Below are 10,486 nucleotides of genomic sequence, written 5' to 3'. Positions count from 1 at the left end.
TGTAGTTACAAGAAAATATTAAATTACATTAATACATAACACCTAAAAGTAAAAGGCCATGTTTTAAAACATAAGAACATACAAACTCTGCAAAAAGAGGTCCCAGTTGGCCAAAAGATTCAAACCCAGAACCTTCTTGCTGTGTGGGGCGACACTAACCATTGCACCACCATGTCGTCCATATAATAGTGCCTCTCTATGCAAAGTATGCAGAAATTTTCTTTGAACTTGAGCATTGTCTCCATTGCATTGATCTTTCCATACTATCCCAATCTCCACTTGTTGTGATCATCTGTTTCTGGAAACCTGAAGCTCAAGCTACGGCCTGCTACGATGTAGGGTTTGAAGTTGGATGGTGGCTCTGACATGGTGTGACATGCAGGCAGATGAGCTGCAGAAGCAAAAGCATCATCATTATGCATTGCAGCTAATAGTTGCTCTGTTTCTAGACTACACTCAGTAATAACATGTCACACAAGTGTGCTACACAAATCTGAGGGCATAGTGTGATGCACCAGTGTACCTGCACGTGTGATGTGACAATAAAAGTGATTTGATTTATTCAGTTTTTGCAGTGCTATAATGATCCAACACCATAATTTCTTCACTATATTATGGAAATCATACTAAAAAAATCAAGAAAAGTAAAAGATAGTGGCTTACAAATTACAATGTCTTATTAAATAGTGTTGGGGACAGGTTGAGTTGTCTTAGTTCTTAATTATTTCAGAGCAGAGCGGTGCACAGGCACACATATTCAGACCAGGCTGTTTCTTAGGCCTATCTAAAGGCCTAAGGCTCAGTGGCCTTACTTACTTTAGCAAATGCACATGCCCCTCTAAAAGGCTTTACACAGAGTAACATCCCAACATGGACCCAACATGATATGAACCCATAAATTAGTTGATGATCAAACCAGCTTTTATTAGTACAGCCTCACAGAGCTTGTTTTTCCGTGTTTGTCATGCAGATGGAATTGATAAGGCTTCGTTACTTTGGCAAGGTGGGGCAAAATGTCACACCTACTCATGAGTGTGCTCCTTCATACCCACAGCTGTGATTAATCACCCCTCTGCTCAGTTTAACTGGAAACTCATTGACACTGGGTCTTTTGTGTCAAATCCCCCTTACACATCCTTAAAATGAGCACAGTTAAATTATAAATTATGAAAGATAACGTGACCTTTGTGGCTTAAAGTTAAGACTGGCAGCTCACACAATGATAATTATTATAATTATAGTATATTGCTTCACACAGAAACATCTCCGCACCCCTTTCTCACACATAGACACAAAGACTCACATGGACCCCAGTCATGGGTGCGGCTAAAAATGTCAGACCCCCTTGACAACAGTTCAACAACAGTTTTGACACATTAAATATCTACAATCGGTGTCATGTTCCAGTCCAGCTGGATCATTAAGGGACCAAAGCCACAGCCACAGCCACACCCGGTGGTACACACAATTTCCCAGTAGCCTATAAAAGACTCAGTGCATGATGGTAAAGGTTTTAAGACAGACAAAGGAGAATTTACTATGGAGAAAAATGGGAGAAATTTCTCTGAGGATTCAGGATTGCTAAATCAGCACAGCACCAGAGAACACAAATTTACAGGTCAGCTGGACAAAACAGACACAGATATACTTTAATATATATTTATAGCACTGCAGGGAACATATTAGCTAAAGAAAAAACTAAATCAACATGTATCAAAATTTTGTGGATTTTATTTTAAAATCTCTATTATATAAATGACTATTTCAGATCATTTACAGCCTACGGGAAAGGTGCAGATCACTGGAGACATTTTTCAGTTCACTCTTGATGTGAGTGAATTTTCTCCAGAGGATGTCATCATTACATCCTCCAACAACCTAATAGAGGTGCATGCAGAGAAGGTGAGCCCTGCAGTCAGGCTGGTGTAAAATCAGATGTAATCTGTGACAGTAACTTAACTGATGGCCTGAGTTAGTGAATCATTGACAAGTTCTATTATTCATTTATTTAAATGAAATTAAAGCAATGCACTGGCTTTAGTTGTTTGATTGTGTGTTAAATTTTAGAACTGTATTTGTCTTCTTTTGTTGTGAAACAATACACTTTTGATTCAGGACCTGAAATTTGGATTTATATCTTTTGCTGTCTCTATGGTGTTTTCTTTGAATTTGATGGCTTGATGGTTTCTTTGATGGTTTAACTTTCTGCTTTGTTCTGTTCTCATAACCTCTGTTTTTGCCGTGCAGCTGGGTGAAGATGGCACAGTCACAAATACTTTTTCCCACCAGTGCAAACTGCCATCTGATGTGGACCCCATATCTGTGAGCACGTCCATGGCGAGCGGTGGGCTCCTGACTGTCAGGGCTCACAGAGTGTGTTAGTGTATAATTTCTGTGCATTTCAATTAAAACACATCAAGCCTCGTTTTATTTGAACTGTCTTCTTTGCTCCGTTGTATTTTACCTGTTGTAACCTCAACATTAACTGACTTACAAATAGAGTTCGATGGAGTTTAGCGACCTCAAGTGTCCGGGGGAAGGACTGGGGGAAAGTTTTTCTTTTAGAATGTAACATTTATTTTCAAATGGGAAGGAAATATACGGAGACATATAGTTGTTAAAATAAATGCAAATAAGAGTAAATAACTTTATCATATTAAAAAATATCAACTGTAAAATATCCAACGAAAAACTACGTTGAATTATTTCATCTACAACGGAATAAAGCAAATAAAAGAAGTAGTAAAGAGTATTTACGAGTAAACCTGAAGGCAACAACACAATTTGAGGGAAGTGACGACATAGGTTGTCAAGGGACGCTTTAGTTTACGGAAGTTTTTGCATTTTGCCGACAGCGGTTGTTATAATTTATATTTATGTGTTTTTGTGATTGGTGTGGATGCTTTAAATGTTTTATTACTGCAGTTCAAGTCTGTAACAAGACAACGTTTAAAAAAATATCCTCTGGCCCAGACGGGAACCGACTTTTCGCCTTTTTAAGCGACATACCCGAGCTCTGTGTGATGCTGTAGCTTTGTAACCGACATGGCAAAGGTTCCTCCCCCGGGATCAGTTGTAGTCGCAGACTGGCATCGATATAAAGACAGTAAAGAGTATTTCAGCAAAATTCTCCACAAGAAGAGACGGAGGAACTTTGGTAATGTCAGCTAAATCGATATGTTTCCAAATTACAACAGTTTTGTCTTTTTTTTCTCCCCCAGGGGACCTTACGCACTCATATGTAAAGAAAAAAAGTATAAGTATTCAGAAATACCACAAATTCTTGCAGCTGATTTATTGTGACTGAGACTACTTGAAGTGCAGCCACTCATCAGACAAATGCAAAAACGTTTTTAGGCAGCATCTGTGTTTCACTGGAAATCAGCCATAAAAAGTAGCTAGCGAATAAATGTGCATTTATTTCAAACCTCAACATTATAAGGGTTTTTATGAAGTACAAACTCCCTGTTTGTTGTTGTTTGTGGAGGATAAAACCCCGGAATAATTTATAAATAGATTAAAGCAACCCACGAGGCTGTAAAATATTGGATTAAAACATATTGGGGACGATATTTTTAGCTGCACCATTTCTCGGTGAACAATCAGCTGCGGCAAATGGTTTTATGCATACATTGCTAAGTAGGCACCAGTGTGACAGAGTGAAATATGAACCATGGACAGTATGGGTACCTACTAGGACAGAGACAGCCACAAGCCTTAAGGTGGGACTGGGATCACATCAGGGAAAGTCTCTGGGGCCCCTTCTTGTTTGCAGTTGTGATGGACAGACTGAGTCTCTGTGGATTATGATGTTTGCAGATTACAAGATACACTTGGGGTGTGCTAAGAAGACATGGCAGCATTTTAAATCATGGATTTATGACACGCAAGGAGATAAACAGGGGAGAGAAGGATGCCATAGTGGCATCTTTAGTTTAGTTTACTAAGATCTCCATTAGCTGCAGCATTGCTATTCTTCCTGGGGTCACTTGTGATAGAAATGCCAAAATCTGGCCACAAGTAGTCGGGGACATGCTCCACCCTCTGGTTTTGTTTGAAAGTTCTTCTTGATGTCCAGAGATGACCAAAAGTGCTGGACTTTCCTCCACGGTCACTCACTGAATGTTAATGGGGTGTTTTTAAAGACAAATTCTATTAACCTATATCCTATTCTATTATCCTGACTCAGGTGTGCAATTTCTTTCAGTGGTCCTTTTAAAATGTGTTTTTCAGGCCTTTTGGAGTCTCCAGTGATGCCCCCACATGTAGCTGTGGACACAGTTCATTATAAGATCTTCATCTCTGGTAAGAGCGGAGTTGGGAAAACTGCTATTGCTGCACGTCTTGCAGGCATGAATATTCCCAGCATGCACCATGAAACCACAGGTAAGCCATTCACACTGGTGTAAAAACACAGATTTTTAACTAGATTATGTAGAACTAAGTGAGCCTATTTTTAAAAGTAGTTTACAAAGTTTCAAAAAGTTAAGAGGCTGACAATGTCACTAATATTCTTTGTCATCTTTTGTTGCTTAAGGCATTGAGACAACAGTGGTGTATTGGCCAGTGAAGTTAAAAGAAAGCAGCAGAGTGCTTTTCTTCCGTTTTCAGCTGTGGGACTGTGGAGAGAACGCCTTACGCAGATTTGACCATTTGCTTCCAGTATGAATGAGATAAAGCAAAGACTTAAACAATTATTCTAGATGTGGAAAACAAACAAACAGATTTCTGTGTTTTGTCTGATCTCCTTTCTATCTCTCTTCCAGTCCTGCAAGGAGCAAGTGGATGCGGTCCTCTTACTATTCTCCTTCACAGACAAGACTTCATTCGATGATCTGCCAAATCAGCTCGCCAAATGGTCCGAGCCATCTGTCAGGCGTGTTGTGAAAATGGTGGTTGGCACCAAGTATCCTTTTATCTTCCTTACAAATAGTTGGAAACGCCAATCAGAAGTAATCATCCACTTTTCTATGGGATCATCTGTGGTTCTACAAGACCAGGAGGCACAACTTTGAAGTGCCAACCCCCCCCCCCCCCCAAAACAAAACAAAAAAAAACTAAGACAAGTCTGTGGCACAAACACACTCATTACATAAACATATTAATGTACAACCCATACAACCCTTAATGTTTCCTTCAGATTCGACCTTTTCATGCACTGTGATGTGGCAGAGCGAGATATAAGGGACTTCCAGGAGACATGGGGTATCCCGGTACTGCGTACAGGCGGGGAGGTCACAGATGGGCTGGGCGACGTAGCCTCACTCCTCAACTGCCTTGCAGAAAACCTGTGGCATCAGGACTGCGTTACAGCTGGCTCAGCCAGCCACCATTCGCAGGAGACAGTGACTCTGCTTTAAAAATGAACGTTGTTTTAAACAGCCTGGACTGAACCAGAGATGAGGGTGCTCACCTCTGAATGGGGCTCATGTTGAGATGATGATACTACATTACTTATATTACTTGGCTCCAAATTATGTATTCTATTAAAAAAAAAAACCAAAAACAAAAAAACCCCCAGTAATACTTAAAAATAAAATACAATACAAAAAAAAAAATCTGAAAATTAAGTTTTGGATTATTAATATCACCTCAAAACATCTTTTGGTGAGAGGATATAAAATGCCACTATGGCATGGTGAGCATATTAAATATTTTGTCCGATTGTCATGGTACACACTTGTACTCCAGAAAGTGAATTAGAAATCATTTTATTATTAATTAAAGTTAACCGCACACTGCTTAAAAATTAATTGGTATTTTAAAGCAAGTCAGAAACAACAAAAACGTCTGTAGCGATGATCTAGCTCATCGTGAGGTTAGTGGACATTTGAACACAAAGCGCACCGAGTGCATCTTCACCAAGAACAGTGCAAAGCGTAGACTGAACCACTGATGAACCTTAAAAAGTGAACAAGTTAACGTTGTTTCAGTTGTCAGTTACATGGAGCCAAGTTTCGTCTTTAAAGTTTAAAGCTGCTAAAAGGTCAGTGTCTCGATGACAGCGCCTTCATCCATGCCTCTTTCTCCGACCTGTAATTTAAAAGAAGGCCATCAGATGGTGAGGGGGACTCCAACAGTGGATGTAAGGACTTACAGATTGTATCCACTCTTGCCTTGTGTCTGTAGCGATTATCATTGCAGTCGGATGTCCAGTTTGAGTTTTAGAGAGATGTAGCAGGAAGGAGCATGAGGGCAGACCCAGGACTTCAGTCTTCACAGGCTGAACGCTCACGTGTTCTGGGAATTGAGCATGGTCCATTACTTTAAAGCGCTCATCTCTGAAAGGGATGGGGGGGAAGAGAGAGAGAGAGAGAGGTAAGATTAGGAGCACATTTCCAATGTGGATCATAAAGATCCTATTTTTCGTTGACTTGCACCAGCTTGGACTGTACAGAGACTAAAAAGTTTGATTGCTAGGATTGCTTGTCAAATACTTTTTCATAGAGACGATCAAAAGGTCATTGAAGAGGTGGAGGTAGACGCCAACGAATGACATTCTTAATTTATAAGTGCTCTCCTTGGTCAGCTGTTTCAGGGCTCCGTGGTGCACCAGGAAACGCTTGCTTGTGACCAGAGGAACTGACTGGATGGATGAAGAAGACACACTCTGTTACTGCTGCAGGTTAAAGAAGACCACTATGTAGTCTATTAAAAACATTTGTGTCATCACCTTAACTTTTCCAAAATCCAGCAGCATTTCGAGGCAGACCAGCTCCTCAATCTGTTTCATTTTTCGGACCCCCTTGTCACACTCTGTCACTATCTGGGGTCAGAGTAGTGCAGTTGTAGAAGAATTAGGCAGATTTTTCACTTAAATAAAAAAGCTGTCAATACTGAAGTGCAGAAATTCTGTTGCAAGTAAACATTGCATTCAGATTGGCAAGCATAACATTTTTAAAAAAAACAAAACAAGATCAAGTATAAAGTAGCAGAAAATGGAAAGTGAATCATTTTCTCTCACCTGTCTTGGCATGAGTGTACAGATCTGAAAAGCATTACCTCATGAATAGCGTCTATTGCTTTTTTAAGGTTTGAAACTGAGTCAGAGTCTGGCTCAGTCAGTTTCAGGATGCTCTGAAATGAAAGAAAACAGAAACCTTAGCTAATGGAGCAAAAATCTGTTTAACAGTTCAAATCTCATCAGACGTATACCTCCAACAGAAGCTTAATGCGAGTAATTCTCTGGAAGGGAAGGACGAGGAAGGACTTGAGGGTCTTTCTTTGACACACCGGGTCACTCTCGAGTTTCTTCAGGGTATACAGAAAAATTCTGTTGTGCTGCCTTGAAAAGGGAACATTTAACAGAGTTTGCATTGCGAGGTGTTGAGAATGTATTTGTATTCTGAAATACAGAGTACACTTACAGCTTTTCGTTCATAAGGGCTTCTTGGTACATCATATTCGTCACATACGGCACATAGAGAGTCTGGAAATGTTTGCAGTGCTGGAGGACGACGTCGCCAACCTGAGAGATCAACACGTTCTCTCCCAGTCGGCTTTCCAAATCCGTAAGAAACCTAAAAAGACACCAGGAGCCCAACTAAGCTAAAACATCAGAACAACCTGCCCATATATACAACAAGGTGCTACGTGTGGAGCTCTCACTTTTCACTGGCCACCATCACGTGTTGAATTTTGGAAAACAAAATGTGATGTTCTGTTTGAGACAGAGTCTGCTTGAGTTCCTGTGACTTATAAAAGTGATTTACGGCCACGCCGAGGCTCCTTAGGTAAGATGCTTCTGAGCCGATGAGCTCGAACATGGTCTTTAGAGGAAGAAAAGGAGGAGGTGGGGGGTTATTGGCAGTCAAACAAAATTTAGACAGCTTTATCTACAACGAAGGTAATAGTGTTTCAAAATACCAACCATGTCAACAAATTCCATAAAAACCAGAAAGAGCAGCTCCTGTTGCCATACAATTAAATCCTGATGTAGCAGAATATTTTTAAGCACTCAAATGAACTGAAAGAAATTACCTAAAAATCCAAAATATACCTATAAAAGGACCTCTTTTTGCAGTTCCCCTCATTTTAATTTCCTGGTAATAGTTCTTAACCATTGCTGTGGATTAATTGAGCTCACTCTGGTTTTCCAGTTTGAGCGGCCTGTTTAAGGTCACTGCAGAGCATCTCAATCTGCTTTAAGCCCAGACTTTGACTACGCCGATTCAAACCTTTATTTGATGCTTCTTTCTTTCTAACCTAAGTACACTTGAGCTTCAGGACATGAACTGATGGCTGGACATTCTCCTTCAGGATTTTCTGGAAGTCTTTAGAATTCATTTAGATTTTGGAATTATTCCAGAAGATACCTGAATTAAAAAGTTCAGCTTTTGTCTCAGATAATATTTTCCCAAAAGTCTTGAGGATCATCAAAATGTTTTTGGCAAATGTGAGATGAGCCTTTGTGTTTTCTGGGGGGTCAGCAGTGTTTTTTTTTGCCTTGGAATTCTTTCATGGATGTCATTTTTGCCCATTCTTTCTTATTGCTGAATCATGAACATTGACCTTTAAGGAGACAATTGAAACCTGCAGTTCTTTAGATGTTATGGGTTCTTTTGTGGCCTCTTAGAGGAGTTGAAGCGCTCTTGGAGTAATTTTGGAAGGTTGACCACTTCTGGTAGGTTCACCACTGCTCCAAGTTTTTACCATATATGGATATTGGCTCACTCTGTGATTTGCTGGAGTCCCAAAGCCCTTAGAAGTGGCTTTGTAATCCATTCCAGATGTCGTTTTTTTTAAGTTTGTGGCCTGACATGCTGCTTTTTGAGATCTTTCATCTTATTTCACTATAAATCAGTTTTTAAGTAATTTCTTGATTCGTCAGGTCTGGCAGTAATAAAGTCTAAGGTGTGGCTAGTGAAACTGAATTAAGGTTTCCACAAAAAGGGAGGTGAACACAATTCATGATTTCACAAATGGAATTACTTAATTACTTTTTTACAGTACTGTACATTTGCAGTCAAACATACGCTATACAGGTAAAGACTGAAATGTTGCGATCGAACAAACTTGATGCAGGCATATTTAACTTCATTAAAGATCCTAAGAGCAATATGAACACTTGCGCTCTGCTTCATGGTGTGATTATAATGTACCTTCCAGTTTAGTTAAATTGCATGCATCATCTCTAATACATGAAACAGTTTGTTTTTTACATTTTTGCACACCTCTTGAAGGCGAGTCTCTCTGGCTGTCAAGCTGCTGAGTAGACCAGATGCCTTCACCTCATCCAGGTCTTGCCAGAGTGTACTTGGAGTCACCCTAATAGGCTGAGATCGAGGAGTTGCATGACGAGCGCTTCGCTGAGGGCTTTCAGCACGAGTCACCGGTGTCTGCAGGCTTTGCAGATACTTGGGAGTTATCAGTTCAGACAACAAACCGTCTTTGAGTCTGTGGAGATCATCTTTCATTGTCTGCAGACAGTAATCCTGATACAGTGGGACTGCAGAGCAGAATGAGAAAGACAAAAAAACACCTTTACAAAAATTATGCTTTAAAATTTAAATGTGATGATGATACCTTAAGAAGAAGGTTAAACTTACAAATATGAATGTACTTTGACTGGAATCGTTCACTCTGCAATTCCTCCCCAATCACATTCTCTTCTCTGGATTTATTAAGAAGGCCACATGCAGTTAGCTATAAAATATTTTTGCCAAAGTTAAGAGATCCCCACCTCATCTTACCCTTCTTTGCTTTTATCCGGATCACATTGTGCGGACGAGCTTGAGTTATCTTCCTGAAGTCCAGGTGGCAAGAAGATTTTCAATTTGGGTGCTGCCAAATGATTGTTTTTCAAATCCCATGTGCGCCTTAAAGCCACCAATCTGAGAGCTGGAGATATGCCTGAGAGAAAACTGTGACAGGAAAAAAGATTTTATAGTTCTGGATAAAAAGGCTCACCTGTTTTGTACTCATTTTAGATTAAAGAAAATCTCATATGTGGGGCCAGTTCCCCCATTGCGTCAATTTGACTTAAAATGATGAAAACTTGAAAACTTTGAACAGGAAACTAATTTTGACTCTATACTTCACTACACTGCATTTGAAATTGAGATGCATTTAGTCATAATGAAGCAGTTTATAGCCATAAGTCTTTTAAAAACCATTGGCATCTTTCAGGGGCTGAGGTCCTTACCTGCAATTCTCAGGCTTGTTTAAAGACCCACTGCCTCCATCAAGGCCTCCAGTGTGCTCTGCCCTGCTGTTTTCCAGAGAAAAGCCCTGACAGAGCATCTCTCTCCCCTCTGTGGTTGGTGACTGAGACATTATTTACTCAGTAGATGACTTCTAAACTAGTGTATGTTTGTAATGGGTTTTCTCACTGTGGGCGTCAGCTGTAGTCTGCAATTGATCTTTTACTAAACCCTGTCCAAAGTGGATGTGGATGGATCCTTCCTGTGTCCCACAGCCAATCAGACACAGTTTGAGTTACCAGCAATCTGAGCGTTTAGCAGCAATCAAAAAACAAACTAGAAGC

General features: G+C 40.1%; 3 protein-coding genes across 3 annotated transcripts; 2 read left to right on the top strand and 1 right to left on the bottom strand.

Annotated features, from left to right (window-relative positions):
• Positions 1 to 1,748: 1,748 nt before the first annotated feature.
• On the top strand, positions 1,749 to 2,487 carry LOC146518305 (heat shock protein beta-7-like). Its single transcript, XM_085158836.1, has 2 exons — positions 1,749 to 1,902; positions 2,248 to 2,487. The coding sequence occupies exons 1-2, from the start codon at positions 1,756 to 1,758 to the stop codon at positions 2,380 to 2,382; spliced, it is 282 nt and encodes a 93-aa protein (XP_085014962.1). The 5' UTR covers positions 1,749 to 1,755; the 3' UTR covers positions 2,383 to 2,487.
• A 346-nt stretch (positions 2,488 to 2,833) lies between these two features.
• cplane2 (ciliogenesis and planar polarity effector 2) lies at positions 2,834 to 5,514 on the top strand. Its single transcript, XM_085158835.1, has 5 exons — positions 2,834 to 3,157; positions 4,234 to 4,386; positions 4,538 to 4,662; positions 4,767 to 4,906; positions 5,141 to 5,514. The coding sequence occupies exons 1-5, from the start codon at positions 3,046 to 3,048 to the stop codon at positions 5,358 to 5,360; spliced, it is 750 nt and encodes a 249-aa protein (XP_085014961.1). The 5' UTR covers positions 2,834 to 3,045; the 3' UTR covers positions 5,361 to 5,514.
• A 206-nt stretch (positions 5,515 to 5,720) lies between these two features.
• LOC146518303 (rho guanine nucleotide exchange factor 19) lies at positions 5,721 to 10,275 on the bottom strand. Its single transcript, XM_085158832.1, has 12 exons — positions 10,145 to 10,275; positions 9,693 to 9,863; positions 9,549 to 9,613; positions 9,174 to 9,448; positions 7,609 to 7,769; positions 7,368 to 7,520; positions 7,156 to 7,285; positions 7,003 to 7,077; positions 6,674 to 6,766; positions 6,438 to 6,586; positions 6,117 to 6,281; positions 5,721 to 6,033 (listed from the first exon to the last, which is right to left on the bottom strand). Exons 1-12 carry the CDS (start codon positions 10,273 to 10,275, stop codon positions 5,988 to 5,990), a joined length of 1,614 nt encoding a protein of 537 aa, XP_085014958.1. The 3' UTR covers positions 5,721 to 5,987.
• Between the last annotated feature and the right edge of the window lie 211 nt (positions 10,276 to 10,486).

The sequence above is a fragment of the Neolamprologus multifasciatus genome, chromosome 5, assembly GCF_963576455.1.
Source record: "Neolamprologus multifasciatus chromosome 5, fNeoMul1.2, whole genome shotgun sequence".
NCBI classification, from domain to species: domain Eukaryota; kingdom Metazoa; phylum Chordata; class Actinopteri; order Cichliformes; family Cichlidae; genus Neolamprologus; species Neolamprologus multifasciatus.
The sequence above is the reverse complement of the archived record's forward strand: the minus strand, read 5'-3'. Positions and strand labels throughout refer to the sequence as shown.

Excerpts from the sequence above, each read along its gene's own strand:
- LOC146518305 (XM_085158836.1), top strand. The coding sequence starts at position 1,756 with ATGACTATTTCAGATCATTTACAGCCTACGGGAAAGGTGCAGATCACT. Across the intron at positions 1,903-2,247 it reads TAGAGGTGCATGCAGAGAAG|CTGGGTGAAGATGGCACAGT; the intron begins GTGAGCCCTGCA and ends TTTGCCGTGCAG.
- cplane2 (XM_085158835.1), top strand. The coding sequence starts at position 3,046 with ATGGCAAAGGTTCCTCCCCCGGGATCAGTTGTAGTCGCAGACTGGCAT. Across the intron at positions 4,663-4,766 it reads GATTTGACCATTTGCTTCCA|TCCTGCAAGGAGCAAGTGGA; the intron begins GTATGAATGAGA and ends TCTCTCTTCCAG. Across the intron at positions 4,907-5,140 it reads AAAATGGTGGTTGGCACCAA|ATTCGACCTTTTCATGCACT; the intron begins GTATCCTTTTAT and ends TGTTTCCTTCAG.
- LOC146518303 (XM_085158832.1), bottom strand. The coding sequence starts at position 10,275 with ATGTCTCAGTCACCAACCACAGAGGGGAGAGAGATGCTCTGTCAGGGC. Across the intron at positions 6,767-7,002 it reads CAATAGACGCTATTCATGAG|ATAGTGACAGAGTGTGACAA; the intron begins GTAATGCTTTTC and ends CTCTGACCCCAG. Across the intron at positions 6,034-6,116 it reads ATAATCGCTACAGACACAAG|GTCGGAGAAAGAGGCATGGA; the intron begins GCAAGAGTGGAT and ends TTTAAATTACAG.